This window comes from Nicotiana attenuata, chromosome 2, assembly GCF_001879085.1.
Source record: "Nicotiana attenuata strain UT chromosome 2, NIATTr2, whole genome shotgun sequence".
In the NCBI taxonomy this organism is placed as follows: Eukaryota; Viridiplantae; Streptophyta; class Magnoliopsida; order Solanales; family Solanaceae; genus Nicotiana; species Nicotiana attenuata.
This window is the reverse complement of record NC_031990.1, coordinates 57,814,639-57,834,340: the sequence shown is the minus strand read 5'-3', so window position 1 is coordinate 57,834,340 and position 19,702 is coordinate 57,814,639. Positions and strand designations below refer to the sequence as shown.

General features: G+C 37.7%; 1 protein-coding gene across 1 annotated transcript; it reads left to right on the top strand.

Moving 5' to 3' along the window:
- LOC109220077 lies at positions 14,403–15,064 on the top strand. The gene is made up of 2 exons (XM_019384544.1): positions 14,403–14,750; positions 14,864–15,064. Exons 1-2 carry the CDS (start codon positions 14,403–14,405, stop codon positions 15,062–15,064), a joined length of 549 nt encoding a protein of 182 aa, XP_019240089.1.

The window sequence follows — 19,702 nt, the reverse complement described above, 5'->3', positions numbered from 1 at the left end:
ACAGACATTTTTTAACCCAAATGGCATCAGGTTATAATAATAAGTGCCGAGCTAAGTTATGAAAGAAGTTTTCTCTTGGTCATCTAGGTCCTTTCGTATTTGGTTTTACCTAGAAAAGGCATCGAGAAAGCTCAACGCATCGTGCCCTTCTATCGCATCGATCATTCGGTCGATGTTAGGCAAAGGAAATAAGTCCTTTGAGTATGCCTTATTCAAGTCCTTATAATCGACATTCTATGTTTGTTCTCCTTTATAGGTACGACGACTATGTTAGCTAGCCAATCCAGGTATTTGATTTCCCAGATGGAACATATTTTTAAGCATTTTGATACTTCGTCTTTGATGATTGCGTGCTTGACTTCGGACCGTGGCCTCCTCTTTTTTTTTGATCAGGTGGAAGTTCGGATCCTAGCTCAATTTGTGAGTAGTTATCTCCGGCGGGATTCCTGTCATGTCTAAGTGGGACTAGGTAAAACAATCGGCATTAGCTTTCAGAAAATCAATGAGTTTTTTCTTAAGCTCGGGGTTAATCCTGTGCCTAAGTATATCTTTCTATCCGGCATGTGCTCAAACAATATGACATGTTCCGGTTCCTCGGTTGTTAACTTGGTGGCATCGGTGTCATCAGGTTCCACGAAGGATCTTGGGACCCCAAAGTCATCTTCCTCATCCGTTGGATGTTCCTCCTGTTTTTCTGGCCAGGTCGGGGCCAAGACATGTGATTGTTATTTGGTGCCTTTCTCTTTGGCTAGCGAACATCTCCTTTGCATCCGGTTATTCCCCGTAGACCATTTTGATTCCACATGGGGTTGGAAATTTCAACGCTTGATGCAAGGTCGACGGTATCGCTCTCATGCTGGGGACCCACGATCTCCCTAACAAGGCGATATATCTCATATCCCCCATTGACTACATAGAACTTCGTCTCTTGGGTGGTTCCAGCAGTGTTGACCGATAGGGTGATTTCACCCTTCATATTGAACCCATTCAGTACCAAACTGCTGGTACGATTTGATCCAACAACCCCAATTGTTCCACGACTCTCCATCGGATGATGTTGGCCGAACTACCTGGATCAATTAACACACACTTAACTCGAGATTTATATATAAGTACAGATATCACCAGTGCATCATTGTGAGATTGAATGATGCCCTCGGCTTCCTCGTCACTAAATGAGAGGGCCCCTTCCGGGACATAATCCCGAGTTCGTTTATCTCTTGTGATAGAAACTATGGTGCTTTTTATCATTCATCCTTGTTGAACATCTACTCCTTCGATAATCATGTTTATTACATGTTGATGTTGTTCCTAGTTGATCTGCTTGTTGGCGTCCCCATTTTTGAAATATTTTTTTGGCTCGCTCGCTTAGAAATTCCCAAAAATGCTCATTGTTTAACAGAAGAGCCACTTCTTCCCTTAACTTTCGACAAACCTCGGTTCTGTGCCTGTGAGTACCATTATCCTTACATATCAAATTGTGATCCCTCTATGCAGGATCAGACTTGAGTGGCCTTAGCCACTTGGTCTCCTTGATGCGACCGATGGCTGACACTATGCTCTCTGCATCCATGTTAAAGTTATATTTTGATAGCCTCGGGGTATCTCTAACCCCAGGTGATTTGTCAAAACCATTTCTATTCACAAACCCTCGATTGCTTAGATGCTGATCATTTCTTCTATCGTTCCTGCTCGGATGGCGACTAGGTCCGTTTCCTCTTCTATCTGAGTTGTAAGGGTTGTATCGGTCTCAAGGCGGCCCCGACTTTTGATATACTGTTCTTTTAGACTTATTGTTTTCTCTATTGGGATAAACCGATCCCAAGGGAGCCTGTAGTTGGTCGTACTCAACTTTGATCCTTTACTGCTACCTATTGTGGACATCAGCCCAAGTAACCACTGGGTACTCCACCAAATTTTGCTTCAATTGTGTAGATGCAATCGAACTTTGGGGGTTGAGCCCTTGAATAAATGCCTGAACGGCCTAATCGTCTGCTACTGGGGGCATGTCCATTTTTTCCATCTGGAATCTCAACACGAATTCCCTAAGCATCTCATTGTCCCTTTGCTTGACTTTGAAATGGTTCGATTTCCTCTTCTCGACTTTAATAGGGTCGTCATGGTCTTTAATGAAGGCATGTACAAGCATAGCAAATGAATCAATAGAATTTGGAGGTAAGTTATGATACCATATCATTTCTCCCTTGGATAAGGTTTCCCCAAATTTCTTCAGCAATACCGACTCGATCTCATCATCCTCGAGGTTGTTGCCCTTTATCGCACATGGTGTAGGAGGTCACATGCTCTTTTGGATCTGTAGTCCCGTTATAGTTGTAAATGTCGGGCATTTAGAACCTTTTTGGAATTGGCTTTGGTGTTGTGCTCGGGGGGTGGGAGGGAAGCTTCTGAATGAATTTTTTGGAATCCAGTCCCTTCAATATTGTAAGATTTCAGTTTCTTATCATTTGTCTCTATCTTCTTTTTTCTGGATTCCACCCATTTTGTTCGTGCTTCAAGCATTTTCATTACCTCGAAACTTTTCCCAGGTCTAGAGCTGTCGGGTTCTGTGACAGTCCGTTCTTCCCTCTAAGCGTCTTCTCCAACCTGTTTGGGTTCGGCCATGCTGTGTGCATGATTGTGACTATGTATTTGTGCGATTGCAACTTGTTGGATATCAAAAATCAAACGTAGGCTAACTCATCATCTTCCCCTTCGGGCGCCTCGCGAACCGATGGGCGTGATGCCCCGTGAATGTTATTAATGGATCAGTCGGTTGGTTGATGTTGATAGCAACCTAGGAATTGGCATCGACTGGGTCAGCGATCGGAACACCATTAAGGTCGACAGGGGTTATGCTGTTGCTTGGCACCATATTGATATTTTCACCGTGGTGGCCTGATTCATCGTCAACACTTAAGTGAGCATATTGGGAGTTTGACATATTGAGTAATCCTGAAATCAAACTTCAAGGAAAAAGCGTAAAATAGAGTGTGTTATAAAAATTCGTATTAAATCACCACTATTATCCTTAGCACCCACGGTGGGTGCCAAGCTGTTTACCCTTAAAAAAGATTACAATTGAATTTGTATTTGGTTTAAAGGACACGTAGTCTCATTTAATATGAATGATCAAAGAACAATGATTAATTGAATTAAAAAAAAAGGCAAAACGATCATACTAAATGTGACAGAATAATTAAGCATGGCGTTACATTCAAATGCTAAGGACCGGTCCCAACAAAGCCTTTATAATGGAGCTCGGTCGCAACTAGATGGATGAACAACTGAAGAACACTTGAATAATTACTAAAGGGCAAAAGTAAACTTTATTTCTTTGATATGCGTGCAAACACTAACCCAAAAAATGAAAAGGTTCTTCCTCTTATATAGTAGGGGAGTTTAGCCCCGCACAAGTCTAAATAAGGTAAAAATCCTTTACTTCTTTTCTGTCATGATAACACGATCTACAGCTAATATTGAGCGTGATCCGCGCCGTAATATCCGGTTGATTGCGGATCTTTCAGCTCTCCATTTGTATTCTTTAACCGTTTCTTCCTTTTACCCTCGGTTCTTCGTATTGCTCGAGCTGGGATCTCTCCGGGTTCGGCCATGCTCGATTCCTAACGCATCATCTGTACGCTCCTATTTACAATCTGCGAGAACCCTCGGCCTTACTCGAGCTAGTGACGAGTAATGTTGTTCCTCGTTTCTCAACAAAATATCGGGGGTAACTTTATCCCTGATTTTACCCGTACTCAGACGCAAAAATATTTATCGTCGTTACATAACTTTACCGTCGTTATGTAACGACGGATTTAACGATACAATATAATAAAATTTAAGTAATAATCAAAACAAACATCATATATAAGTAACAATACGATACAATACAATTGGTAACAACCATCAAAATAAGTTGTTAGGCTCGAATTCTCAACCTAAACAGCTAATTTAAATCCATTTTGACATAACATTAAAAACAGACAAGTTTTATACTTAAGTTGGTTCATAAGCTTTGTTTGTGATGGTAGGATAGGAACTCATATTTTTAACTATATTTCGCACTCTAATTACTACACTTTGATTGTATTTGTGCCTAATTGTAGTACTTTGTATTTATTACGTGTATTATGTTATGTAGGATATGATTTCGAGTGAAAAAGTAAATTTGGAGCTTTGAAGTCTGAGTAGAAGCCCAAGAAATTAAGTCGGGATCACGTTCAGGGTCGATGTAAAGCCCCAATTTTTTTTTGCTAAGTATTATGTACTTAAATACATAAATCCTATGTATATATGGTTAAATGAATGGTTATAAGAGGAGAGGAGTAAATTGGAACACATTGGAGATGTTTAAGGGATGAACATGACCTTAGCAGCACATGACCTAAGTTTCAATGAGCATATCTATCTATATATAATGAATTGAAATTTGAGTTATATATCAAAATAAATCCCTTGAAGTCTAGTTTCAAACACATCAAACCGTTCGTCGTTTCGATATTCCGATAAAAAGTTATAGGCGTTTTACTAAGACTATCTTGTCAGAAAAATGGGCCACGTTTTGGGCGCCCGGTGGGCGCCAGGTGTGAATAAAAATGCCAAAGTCAGAAGTAAAATTTTTGGGGCGTTTTAGTTGGTGCTGGGCGTGGACTGTAACGCCGAAGGCGTGAAATTGAAATAAAAGGGACGGGAGAGAGAAAAATAGCCTCATTCTTTACAGATTAACCCCCCTCATCCTCAAGAAGTCATCCAAGGGTTTTCATACTACCTAAGGTGCGTTTTCAATGCGATTAGCGTTAGAATACTACTCCCAAACATCTATTATAACAATATTTCATCTCAAAATCACCAAATTGTCAACAAGAACTCAAGAACAAGGTCTCTCCACTAACCTAGGATTTTACTATTCAAGGTAAGTTTCGTAGCCGCTTGCAACCACAATTGTTAGAGAGGTTTATGGTTGATATTTGTTCCTAGAAACTACTACAAGAACTTAGATTAACGTTGAACCCTAGAAGGAGAGAAGAATCAAACCTAGGGTTTCTATATTATGGAAATCTTTGAACTTCTAGTATTGATCTTTAAATTAACTATGTATAGATTTGTATAGTGAGTTGAACAATGCTTTTACTAAAGTTGTCTTCTCACAAATATCATGCCATATGTTATTGTTAGACTGTATAGGGTGTTAATGTGGGATCTGAATGGAATGATTGGACTCACATTATCCATTAGAATGGTAGAAAAGATCTTAGATGATTTTATGGTTAATAACTCAAGAATAGTCTATTGTTCCATAAATCATGTCTCATGCATCCATGACTTTTGCATATGTTTCTTTAACGTATAGACTGTATTGAAAAGTTCTTTTACATGATTTTATGGAACTGTTTTGATGAGAACTATGAAGATATATCATTGTTTTAAATTTAGTGATGCAAGAATCACTCAGAAGAACATTTTGGGAGTTTTCTTAGATCTTTGAGAAGGGTTCATAGCCTCTAGCGGTTTATGTTACCCTGAAACTACTCGTGCTAGAACAGGAGATTAGTGTACCGTTGGTTCGGGCACTATGATAGAAGTGCCCTGGTAAGGCACAAGAACGCGAGCATGCTAGAACCTTGAACTGTGAGGCACCACAGGAATGGGGTCCAGGTGATAAGGCTGGGATCGTCCACTATGCCGATCATATGGTGACATTTTTAGAATCAGAATCAGAATCAGAATCAGAAAGAATGTTAGAATCAATGGAACTCCCCAGAAAAGAAAAGAAAAGAAAATGTTTTAGAAAATTTACAAGAATTGTTCTGAGAAAGTTATATATGTATTTATTTGAATTTTGTATTTTTTTCAGAAAAGAGGAGAAAAGAAAAGAAAGAGAATTTTCGTGAATGATATTAAGAAGAATTTTACAACAGACATATGAGTTGTCTGTTTCAACTCTTTTCAAGAAGCTTTTTGTATTTTCATATATTATGCATACATACTTCTTTCAGAGTCTCGTTCCAGCTTTAGTTGGAATATTACTTTACTTACTAAGTACCGATATGGTGTAATGACGTTCTCTTCATGGGAACCTACATTGACCAATGTCAATGTAGGCACAGATTTTGCGGGTAAGCAGGACACGAGCTAGGATATTCTCCTCCCATTACCAGAAGATTTGGTGAGCTCCATTTTAGTTCATGGAGTTCGTTGATTCCAGAATTTATTATTTCAGTATTTCTTAGAGGCTTCATAGATAGATTCAGAACAGAGTCATGGGTGTCCACTTTGCATTACATTTGTTTTCAATGTATTGAAGATATCAGAATGAATTTCTTTTCAGTATATTATTTCATTTGAAGATTCAGAAAAGTATTTACTTTAAATCATATCAAATTGTGTTGAGATGCATTGCATAATATAAATAGAACAAAATAGAAAATCCAAGATGGTTCGCTTGGTCAAGTTAAGGCATCGAGTGCCGGTTATGACTTGGTTAGATATCGGGTCATGACAAACTTGGTATCAGAGGCAAAGGTTCAGAGAGTCTTAGGGGTCTATAAAGCCGTGTCAATGGAGTCTCATTTATTGTGTGAGGGCCCCACTTCTATAAACGAGGGTCCACAAACATTTAAGAAAAGTACTCCATTCTTCCTTTGTCTAGATCGTGCGTTAAATCTTAAATTGAGAATCATACTTCTATTTCCGTCGTTCAATAGAATGATTAACATACCGATTCGATTAGAGACTTTAAGAAGAAAAGCTAGCGACACGTCGCCGTCTATAAATGAGAATGAAGGCTAAGTCGGGAGCTGACCAAGAAAAGTAACCCCGAAAGGGAGAATGAGGTAAGACTGAGATGACCTGATTGAAGACTGTAACAAATTAGAGCTATCATAAATATGCCAAAAACTTTGTACTGAAGAGATGAGATGATGATATCTTCAATAAGGTTAGAGTTGTCATGTAACTCACGAGGAGTTGGTGCTAGTAATGTTAGTAGTAACACGACGAAAGACTATATCCCTAAGCTATGTCCAGATTTAATTTAGATACCAAGAAGGTCAGTCATGGTATAGGCCACTGTTAACATGAAGAGATTAGGTAGAAGAAAGACATATTAGGATTTGCATCCTAGAGTTGAGATCAAATTTTTGTTCAAAACAACGAGGCTAATAAGTTATGTGCAGGGGTAAGAGTAAAACCTATGGTAGTTGCAGTAAGTACTTTGTGGCTCCTATCAAAGAATATCCTCTAGATGATGAAGATGATAAGAAGAAACAAGAAGTTTATTGTTTTTATGAGAACCTATGAGTAACACAATGAATAGATCTTTTGAAACACATGCATGGTCTACTAGAGTTTAAGAAGTACAAAAAGACATGTCCTCGAGATTCAAAGTTGAGATAAATTACCACCATGAGGCGAACCACCAAACTCTTTGAAGATACGATGCCTAGTTATGAGTACCAAAGAAAAAGAGGAGATAGAAGAGAGGGGAAATATATATTACAAGGCGTCCTCTTAAGGGAAAAGAAAAGTCACAAAACACGGAAAGTCATCCTTACATTATGGAGAGAATGAATTCTATAGACAATGGGATGAAGTGAAGAATTTACTTCCAATAAGATACGAGAGTGATGTGTTGGCTTAAGGCCCTATAGTTCTTAAAGTGATACCGATACATTTTGAAGCTAGCATAGTTATGAAATATTCAGAGATATGTTATGAGGTGACTTGAATCTCAAATATATAATATTTTGATCGTCGTTAGCGACGCTTAGTATGATTTAAGGTTGAGCTTGAGAATAATCGCATGTCAACGAGCTAAGCCCAAAATTTATAGTAGGCATGCATAAACATAATGAGAATGTTTGATATTTATGTATTTTAATAAGATAGATGTTCAGCCTGGCTAAGGTGCCATAGTATCGCAAAAAGATTCAGAAAAGTCAAGCCCTAAGGGGAAAGACATCAGAAATGTTAGCCTTCGTGCTAGAAGTTTAGTTTCGAGAAACCCAAAGAAATTTCGTGAATGTATGATATCAAATAGGGATAAGATTGCATAAAAATATATTTTTTATGGTGCACACAAGCAGAGTAAATTTTGAGAGTTGGCATATGAGTTCCTCGAAGAGCCTCACTTTTTCAAAATCGGCTAAATGTGACTCAAAATAGAACAAAATATTACAAGAAATGGTTTCAAGGAGATTTGCATGTGAAGTGTGCAACCTAATGCAATAAATTGGGTGGTACATGATGTTTACGCAAAAGATTAGTAGTTTTCTAGTGCCATAAAGTTCGGATGCAATAAGAACCAAGAAGGTCCAGGATGAGTGAGCTAATTGATCAAATAAGTGGTCAGGTGTTAGGTATTACACGAGCTAGACGATGAAATGAGAAGGTATATAAAAGAGATAGATAACTAGCAGAAAATAAGCCCATAGATGAGATCATGACTAACTAGTGGTATTAAGAGATGCAATAGTGAATCGAGAAGGGGGTCATCCATAAAGTATTAAATCGGGGAAGTCTTGGATATTATGGAAGGATTAAATGCGTGTGAAAGCACATTTAAAGAGATGTTGATGATATTAAGATAAATCTAGACCAACGGTTAGTACTCAAAAAACCTATATACGAGGTAAGTATCAAAGTAAATGGTGGATAATTTGCTCCAAGAAGAGGGATGCATGAAAGAACATATCTCCTTACGAGAATATTGATTGATTACTAGGTTACTAAAGTGAAACATCTGCAATTAAGGAAGAATCCTATGAATCAGACAGAAGGGCAAAAAAACAAGCCCAACCCTTTCAAAGGTTAATCGTGATAAGTAAAAAAAAAATTAGTATGAGATTGGCCCAACGAAAAGATCTCATCCATCTGAGAAACAAATAGATAGTAAGTCCGTATAATTACAATATTTATGGTATCAGGACCATAGACTCATACTAGGGAATGAAGTTACATCCTCTCTTACGAGTCAAAGCCAAAATTATGTATCGTTGGTTAGGAAACCATCATCGCAGTAAATGGCAGGTCCAAGTATGTACACGGATTTTAATGGTGCTTGTATAATGCGAGTGAAATACCAAAAGTAAGATAAAGGCACCACGGAAGCTGTGGTAGATTAGAGTGTATCAAGGAATTAAGAGAGCCAGATGAGGAATGCCATAGAAAAAATGAGCGCACATATAGATCAAGACCAAGGGGTGGAGTCCTTGAAGTGTTAATAGCGCAAGAGGCTACAATAGCACTGAGTATGCTGGTGCGCCTAAGCTATGTGATGACGCATTCTCACATATGTCTATCATGCAGTGGATTAATCCTAAGATTAGTAGAAGAGCACCACCATGTTTTGGGTGATTTCAAGAAATTAGAAAAGATGAAGAAAATACATGGATGTTCTAGAGTTTATGTGTCACCAGTTGTCACAAGCCATATGGAGGTGGATAATAGCCTATCTATAGAATAGGTAACTCACAAAGTTAGATATTGTCACAGGTTCAGAAGTAGTTCTATTTGTAACGATCAAGTGGGTAGAGGTCCGAGTCGCTAAATTGATATAGTGAACCTCATAAGATAATTGGTATCCTAAGATACAAAATGGATAAAAGGAATGTTAGATATAAACGATTAAAGGCCAGCAACAGACCTATGTGGAAGAATGGAATCCTGAGATTTGAGGTTGTGAAAAATATGGTATATTATAAATGTGTGATCAATAAAGAAAGTAAATCTACTCTGAGAAGAAAAGGGGGTGATGTCTCAATATCCCTAAACCTTTTGTCAGAAAGAAAAAGGCAAGAAAGAAGTGCCTAAATATGAGTCATGTTTCTGAGGTAACTTTTAGTTCTTATGATTTTTATGAGTAGACCTATGATGCTGGGTGAATTTCCCAACCTATATGTATCTTCTCATGATGAAAGAATTAGAAGAGAAGTGGAATAATGAGTCATGTCGCAAACCAAAATAGTAAAGGTGGCTAATTCGAGCATAGAGGTTGAATCACAAATGAGAGAGGTTATTGTGAAATTTTTATTTGTATGTAGCTTCATACGATATACAAGGGAACTTACATTGGTTTAAATATTATATAGTTTCTCTTAAAGGTCACAAAAGATCTATATACATAAAGTCATGCTCTATGTTACCCTCAGAAGATTATAGACAAAAGAAAGGCTTAGAAAAGGCTACATGGGAAGCCGAAGAGGACTTGAAAAAAAGTACCATCATTGATTTGAGGAAGAGGCATGTAACTGTTTCAAGTTTCGAAAAGTTTTCCAACCTATATATGTAGAAGTTTTGATAGCTGTGTATGATCATGAGTGGCCTGGATTTTGGGTTGTAGTTGGATAGCTTTATGGTATATAAATGATTGAGATTTGACATGTTGAAAATGTTGTGGTTGCTCTAGTTCCAAAGGAGGCATTATAGAAATTATAAGAAATTTAAGGTGTTGGCAAAATTTTGCATTTTAGGTAAACTATGCAAAAGAGACAGAGAGCTAACGGTAGGAGTTTTAACTTTAAGTGACTCATTCGACATTCGAGGACGAATGTCATATAAGGGGGGAAGAAAGTAAAGCCCCGGAAAACTTTTGCTAAGTATTATGTTCTCGCTCAAGCTCTATGATGGAAACAAAGGTGTGTGAAAAGATATGAAGGTATAAAATACATAAATCTTAAGTTTATAAGGCTAAATGGATGGTTATAAGAGGAGATGAGTAAATTGGAACACATTGGAGATACTTAAGGGATGAACACGACCTTAGCTGCACATGACCTAAGTTTCAATGAGCATATCTATCAATATATAATGAATTAAAATTTAGTTATATATCAAAATAAAGCCCTTGAAGTTGAGTTTCTAACACTTCAAACCGTTCGGCGTTTCGATATTCCTATAAAAGGTTATAGGCGTTTTACTGAAGACTATCCTGCCAGAAAAATGGGCCACATTTTGGGCGCCTGGAAGGCACCAGGCGCGAATCAAAACGCCAAAGTCAGAAGTAAAAATTTTGGGGTGTTTTAGCTGGTGCTAGGCGCGGACCGTGATGCCAAAGGCGTGAAATTGAAATAAAAGGGTCAGGGAGAGAGAAAACTAGCTTTATTCTTTAAAGATTAAACCACCCCTCTCATCCTCAAGTCATCCAAGGGTTTTCATACTACCTAGGGTGAGTTTTCAATGCGATTAGCATTAGAATACTACTCCCAAACATCGATTCTAACAATATTCCATCTCAAAATCGTTAGATTCTCAACAAGAACTCAAGAACAATGTCTCTCCACTAACCTCGGATTTCACGATTCAAGGTAAGTTTGTAACCGCTTTCAACAACAATTGTTAGAGAGGTTTATGGTTGATATTTGTTCCTAAAAACTACTACAAGAACTTAGATAAACGGTGAACCCTAGAAGGAGAGATGAATCAAACCTAGGGTTTCTATATTTTGGAAATATTGGAACTTCTAGTATTGATCATTAAATTAACTATGTATAGATTTGTACAGTGAGTTGAACCCATTGGATTGGTGAAAATGAAGGTATTCAAAAGCAAGAAATCAAGGTGAGTAGAGATAATGCTTTTACTAAAGTTATCTTCTCACAAAGATCATGTCATAAGTTATTGTTAGACTGTATATGGTGTTAATGTGGACTCTGAATGGAACGAGTGGACTCACATTATCCATTAGAATTGTAGAAAAGATCTTAGATAATTATATGGTTAATAACTCAAGAATAGTATATTGTTCCATAAATCATGTCTCATGCATTCATGACTTGCATATGTTTCTTTAATGTATAGACTGTATTGAAAAGTTCTTTTACATGATTCTATGGAACTGTTTTGATGAAAACTATGAAGACATATCATTGTTTTAAATTTTGTGATGCATGAATCACTTAGAAGAACAGTTTGGGAGTTTCCTTAAATCTCTGAGAAGGGTTCATAGCCTCTGGTGGTTTAGGTTACCCTGAAACTACTCGTGCCAAAGTAGGAGATTAGGGTATCGTTGGTTCGGGCACTATGATAGAAGTTCCCTGGTAAGGCACAAGAACGCGAGCATGCTAGAACCTTGAACTGTGAGGCACCATAGGAATGGGGTCCAAGCGATCAGGCTGGGAAAGAATGTCAGAATCAATGGAACTCCGCGAAAAGAAAAGAAAAGAAAATGTTTTAGAAAATTTACAAGAACTGTTCTGAGAAAGTTTATATATGTATTTATTTGAATTTTATATTTTTTTCAGAAAAGAGGAGAAAACAAAAGAAAGAGAATTTTCATAAATGATATCAAGAAGAATTTTACAACAGACATATGAGTTGTCTGTTTTAACATTTTACCAGAAGCTTTTAGAATTTTCTTATATCACGCATACATACTTCTTTCAGAGTCTCGTTCCAGCTTTAGTGGGAGGATTGCTTTACTTACTGAGTACCGCTGTGGTTTACAGACATTCTCTACATGAGAACCTACGTTGACCTATGTCAATGTAGGCACAGATTTTGCAGGCAAGCAGGTTACGAGCTAGGATATTCTCCTCCCATTACCAGAAGATTTGGTGAGCTCCATTTTAGTTCGTGGAGTTCGTTGATTCCAAAATTTTGTCTTATTATTTCAGTATTTCTTAGAGGCTTCATAGCTAGAGTCAGAACAGAGTCATGCTTGTCCACTTTGCATTACATTTGTTTTTCAATGTATTCAAGATAGCATAATGAATCTCTTTCAAGAATATTATTTCATTTGAAGATTCATAAAAGTATTTACTTTAAATTATATCGAATTGTGTTGAGATGCATTGCATAACAGAAATAGAATAGAATAGAAAAGCCAAGATGGTTCGCTCGGTCAAGTTAAGGCACTGAGTGTCGGTTACGACTTGGTTAGATATCGGGTCATGACAGACGAGGACCAAGTTTGGATGTAGAAAAGTGAGAAAAAAAGATTACTCTGAGAAAAATGCACTATCGCGCCGCGCTAGGGCAAAATTCCCGCAGAGTGAAAAAAATCAACTTTCTGTAAATCCTCACTGATGTGGCGCATGGCACACCGCGCCAATCTATTTTTGTAGTCCAATTGTCCCACTTTGGCTTGAAAAAGATAGTTTCGTCCGGGCCCATTCCTACATGGTATAAATACATCAAAAACATGATTTATAGAGGATTTTTGACCTGAGAAGCTTTTGCAGAGCATTGGAGGCTACAAAACATAAGATTTCATCATCTTTCCATCAATTGAATATGGGAGTTTTGAATTGTAACGTTAGGGTTTGATGGATATATTGTTTTGATAGATATTTGTGGATTTTAACTCTGGTTCTTTGCTTAAATTTGTTTATGGAGCTTTGAATTATTTGCAACTTTATTCGCCAGTTTATTTAATTGAAAAAGGAATATTGTGGTGATTAACTTGCATTATTTTGTTTGGTTTAATTCAGTGATTCTCTTAAGTAATCGAATGCGCTTGTTGAATTGATGATTAACTCGAGTTAGGAAAATATTCGAGAGACGTTTTCCTAAAGACCAATCCATTAACTCATGCTTGCATATTTTTATAGTGCTTATATTAGTTCGCCTCGTCGAGTTAAGATTTAATTGAGAGAGGAGTCTTGACTACACGTTTGAACTAATCATCGAGTGAATTCGTGAGAATCATTAGAACATTAGAGTGAATTGAACTAGAGTTTGATCCCAAATAGCTATCTTGCACCTATCCTGTCACGACCCTTATTTCTCTCATTGATGTTTTAGTGTTTCTCAACTCTTGTCTTCCATTGATCAATTGTTAATTGTTTTAGTTTCATAGTTAATTTTAGTTATTAATCATCCCAACCAACGTGTTAATCATCCTGAATAGAGTTAGGCTAGAAATTACTTGAACATTGTTTAAATCCAATCCTTGTGAAGAGGATAATCATAACTATACTATCTTTGGCTAGGAGCATTAGTTTCGTGTTGTGTTTTGCGCTCATCAAATTTTGGCGGCGTTGTCTGGGAAATGCAATCTTTGATGCTAATTCAGGAATCAATTTTATTTTTCTATTCATGTTTTTATCTTCCGTGTGCAGGCAACAGGTTAAGTTTGTTGGTGTATGACTCGATCTTTTTCAAAAGAAGTAATAAACTACAAAGCATAGTTGGAAAAACACTTGCAACAACTGAGAAATGGTGAGGAGGTAGTTGATTTGGCTGCACGGGAAGCAGCCTAACAGGAAGCAGCCGCATAGGCAGTTGTTGAAGTAGTTTTTAGAGCTGATGAAACGGTTGACGGGAACGAAGGACGAAGATTCAACCTGAACCGACCACTGCTTGAAAATGAATTTGAAAATAGTATGCCCAGGCCTGGATGATCAGTGGGAGACTACGCCAGGCCAGTCTACAACCAAGAAGTATCTAGTGTGTGACCTCCTCCGATGGCAACCAATAATTTTGAGATCAAGCAAGGGCTACTTCAGACCATTCAGAACAATTGTGTCTTTCGAGGCAAACTCAACGAAGATCCAAATACTCATTTGATGAATTTTGATGAGATTATCAATACCTTCCAGCACAACGGGGTATCGAAAGATACTATCTACTTAAGGAAATTTCCTTTTTTACTGAGGGAAGATGCTAAGCACTGGTTGCGGAGTTTGCCGACTGGGTCAATTCAAAGTTGGGAAGACATGACAAAGAAGTTCCTCGAAAAATATTTGTCAGCTGCAAAAATAGGGAAATTTTGTAAAGAGATCCATAACTTCAAGCAGGAAGATACAGAAACGGTATTTGAAGCATGGTAAAGATTTAAGGATATTGTGAGAAGATGTCAGCATCATGGAGTAGAATTGTCGATGCAACTGTAAGATTTCTAGGATGGGCTGACACCCTCTGGCAGGAGGACGATAAACAATGCAGTTGGAGGCCCTCTTATGAAGAAAACTCTTGGGAAGATTGTTGCAATTCTAACAAATTATCTGAAGATACAAATCAATGGCATGCAGATGATAACGAGAGAAGGAAAAAGATTGGGATACATCAAGTGGATTCTAACACATCAATGCAAGTCCAGCCAGACACCATGGCCATTGAGATATGAAAGTTAACCTTAGACAAGGTCCAGAGCCAGTCATGTTTATGATTTTTAAGGAATGGGTCATCCAACGCATGAGTGTCAGGTCTCGACTACAGATGAAGTGGTAAATACTGTGGGGAGCTTTGACAGAGGCAACTACCAAAGTGGTAATAATTTTAACTCTATGGGGCAGAGGCACCCAAGTCTTTTTTGGAGTTAACCAGGTGGTAGTGCAAACACATGGCAACAAAATAACTCCAGATCCTGGGGACAGGGAGCTCCAGATTTTCAAAATCAGCAAACGCAACAATATCAGCCTTCACAGCCTAATTAGTCTAGCATGGAAGATGTGATGAAGACCTTTATTATCAAGACAGATAAGAGGCTGGAAACCCATGTCTCAGCTATACAATAACAGGGCACGGCTATCCGAGAACAAGGCACAACTATTTGAAACTTGGAAAGACAAGTGGGGCAACTTGCCCATCTATTGTTTGAGAGGGTTCAAGGAACGCTCCCTGTTGATACTGAAAGAAATCCAAAAGAGAAGATAAATATAGTTTCTTTGAGGAATAGGCACGTATTGAAGGATCCCAGGGCAAAACAAAAGGATGAGTTGATTGAAAGACGGGTAGAGATTTTGGAGTGACAAAAAATAGCAACATTCAAGAAGGTGAAGTGATGGTAGATGATGGTTTGAAGAAGAAGGGGAAGACTAGAGCTCAAAAGAAGAAGAAAGATGGAAATTCATGAAAGAGGAGATTGAGGAAAGAAAATACATGTATGCTCTACCTTTCCCTTAGAACCAGAGAAGAGAGAAGTTGGACAAATAATTTGGGCGTTTCCTAGATGTGCTCAAGCAGGTGCATGTCAATCTACCATTCGTAGAGGCGCTTTCATAGATTCCAGCCTATGCTAAGTTCCTAAAGGATATATTGTCCAAAAAAGCAGAAAGTGGAAGAGACATCGGTTGTCAAGCTCACAGAGCATTGTAGTGCCATTCTGAAAACAAGCTCCCCCAAAAGTGTGGAGATCCAGGGAGTTTTACTATATCTTGCTCTTTAGGATTTACTAAGTTTAAAAAATCCTTGTGTGATTCAGGTGCTTCTATTAATCTTATGCCTTTCTCTATTTTTAGGAAATTGGAAGGAGAGATTGGAGAAATCAGATCTACACATGTGTCCTTACATCTACGGATCAGACCACAATCATACCGGAAGGAATAGTGGAAGATGTGCTAGTTCGGGTGGATAAATTTATGTTCCCTGTGGACTTCATAGTGAAGAATATGAAAGATAATAGGGAGGTCCCTCTGATTTAAGGGAGACCCTTATTGGCTACTGGCAGAGTTATTCTTGACATTCAAGAAAGGCAGCTCATGCTCAGAGTGGGGAAGAAAGGGTGGTCTTCAAGATGGAAGAAGTAACAAGAGCCCTAAAAGAGAGAGCTGGAGAGAGTAAGCATGATAAGTGTGGGTTGCTAAAGAAGGTAGAAAAGAAGCTCTCAACACATGCAAAGGAGATCCCGACTTCGATTCAGACCCCGATTAGATGATTCAGGGGAGTTTCTTTTACCTCTTGCTTTTTATTTGTGTGTCATGGGGACATTCCATAATTTAAAGTGTGGGGGATGTAAATATGTACGTGTGTGTTTGTTTCCTTTTCTTTTGATTGATTTTTTTTTTTACTTTTCCCGACGATGGATTTTCTCGACTGTCTTCTTGAGGGATCAAAGTCGAAGGAAAAATAGTTTTATTTTGTTAGGTAGTGTAACAATTTTCCCTTGGTATTTTCTTGTGCCGCGGTTCTTTTCTAAAGGTTTTGCTTGAACTAGGTGTAGTTAGTTTTTCTTTTGTTAAGAATAGGGAAGTTTTGTGCTGTAGTGTTAAATAGAGATAGCTGTTCTTGACTTGTTATGTCTTGAGAGTAGTGAGTGCCTTAGTCCTGAAGCTTAGGCTCAATTCTTGACTCTTGGATAAGTGCTTGAATTATTTTTGATTTTGATGTTGCTTAACTACTTTGACTAAGGAGTCAGGATAGATCCAGTCCTAAGTGAGTTATATGCCAATGTACGTGTGAGGTATTTGTCGATATTCTGTGTATGTCAGTTGACGTCTAGAACTTGCCCTGTGTGTTTGCAAGCGAAAGGACAATCTTGTTGAGTGTAGGAAGTGATATAGGTCTTTCTTTGTTGAGCAAGATATATGTTTTTACCCACCTAATTGTGATGTATCTTAGCTAGCCCCGTTGAGCCTGTAATCTTATTTTTTTGGCAACCACACTACAAGCCTGATCCCTTTGTTTGAACCTTTGACATCTCTTGAGAACTTGAATTTTTTATGAACGTGTTAAAGCTAAGTGGAGGTATGGTTTGTTATTGAGTGAAACTGAGAAAAATGGAGAAAGGTGCACTGTTTGAAAATTTATGAGAGCCATCTGTAAGGAATTGAAAGAAAGAAAAAATGAAGTGCTTGAAAGAAAAAAAAGAGAAAAAATTAGAACTTTGAAAAGACAAAAATTGATTCCTTGCTAGTGGTAGTTCTCATCTTGTTTGTGCTTAAAGATATTGGGAGTTTTATGCTATTAAAGTGTAGTCACTAGATCCACATGTATTCTACCCGTCCCGCAGCCTACATTACAACCAAGATAAAGTCTTACTTGATCTTTGACTGAATGAGCTCAATTAGAAGAGTATTACATTACGGGCAATCATTTGATGCGTCTTCTGTGGCACATGAATTTTAATTCTGAGAGTGAGTTAAATCTTTCTATCTTGAGCTCCCATTGTTCATGAATTTTATTGTGTGTAAAACTACTATATATTTTTTTTTGTGAGGCACATGACTTATGAAGGCAAGGTAATATCTTTGGCCTCTGTGTTAGAGTAAGTGAGCAGGTTTTTGAAAAATACATGATGCTTTTGAGCCGAGTCTTGAGGCTAGGATGTTATGATAGGGTACTTAGTCAGCATTAAATATTCTTGGTATGATAAGTTAGGAGAGTTGCTTGAAAAAAGGCCGTCTCTATTTGAAGTGTAGTTTGATTGCTCGAGGACGAGCAATGGTCTAAGTGTGAGGTGTTGATTGTAGGCTAGGAACTCATGTTTTAAACTATACTTCGCACCCTAATTACTACACTTTGATTGTATTTGAATGTAGCTGTAGTACTTTATACTTATTACGTGTGTGATATTGTGTAGGATGTGATTTTGAGTGAAAAAAATAAGTCTGGAACTAACGAAGATGATTTGGAGCGTAGAAGTCTGATTAGAAGCCCAAGAAATTAAGCCGGGATCATATTTGGGGGTCAAGGACCAAGTCTGGATGTCAAAAGAAAAAAAATTACTCTGAGAGAAATGCACTACCGCGTTGTGGGGCGCTAGTGCAAAATTCCTGCAAAGTGAAAAATCAAATCTCTAAAAAACCTCACTGATGCGGCGCATGGCGCGCCACGCTAGTGTATTTTTTGCGGTCCAATTGTCTCACTTCAGCTTGAAAAAGGTAATTTCATCCGAGCCCATTCCTACATGGTATAAGTATATCAAAAACACAATTTTCGGAGGACTTTTGACGTGAGAAGCTTTTGGAGAGCACCGGAGGCTACAACAAGATTTCATCATCTTTCCATCAATTCAATACGGGAGTTTGGATTGTAATGTTAAATTGATGTTTTCTTACTCTTTAATTATATTTGTAATGATTTCCTCCACGATTATGGAATAGTTTCCCTTACAGCTTGTCTGGATGGTTGTTACCCATTGTATTGTATCGTATTGTTACTTTAACTACGATGTTTATTTTGATTGTTACTTAAATTTTATTGTATCGTATCGTTAAATCTGTCGTTACATAACGACGAATGTGCCATTTTATGTAACGACCGATTTGGTGTGGTCGTGTCGTTACCTTGTCTTTTCTCTCAATCTCACCCATCATTTTTAGTAAATAATTTTATTTTATCATTTACCCTACCTTTTTATATAATAATTTTACCCTGTATCATAATTTTTCTTTATAATATTGTAATTTTATTCTTTATATTGTTAGTGCGTGATATCATGAAACGATGGCAAACGACACAATCTATCCAAACATTGTATTTATCAAATGATACAATACAATACAATACAATACGATACGATACGATATGATACATTATAAAATAATACGTAATAACCATCCAAACAAGTTGTTAGGGTTTGATAGATATGGTGTTTTGACTGATATTTGTGGATTTTAACTCTAGTTCTTTGCTTGAATATCATTTGTGTAGCTTTGAATTATTTGCAACTTTATTCACCAGTTTATTTAATCGAAAGAGGAATATTGTGGTGATCATTGTAACGACCCGACCGGTCGTTCTGAGCCCTAGCGCGTCGTTCAACAGTTCGAGGCCATGAGCAGCTTCAATTCAGGAATTATGACTTGCACGCGTGGTCGGAATTAAATTTCGGGAAGTTCGGAGTTGACTTGGAGAGGAAATTCTCATTTCGGTAGCCTTTTAAGTTGAGAGAATTGACTAGGATTGGATTTCAAAGTAAACAACCTCGGAATCGAGATCTGAAGGTTCCAGCAGGTTCGTATGATGATTTCGGACCTGGGCGTATGCCCGAATCGGGTTTTGGGTGACCCGGGAGTGTTTTGACGCCTATTATGGAAGTTAC

Coding starts and splice junctions, on each gene's coding strand:
- LOC109220077 (XM_019384544.1), top strand. CDS start 14,403: ATGGCAACCAATAATTTTGAGATCAAGCAAGGGCTACTTCAGACCATT. Junction 14,751..14,863: donor AGCAGGAAGATACAGAAACG/GTATTTGAAGCA, acceptor ACCCTCTGGCAG/GAGGACGATAAACAATGCAG.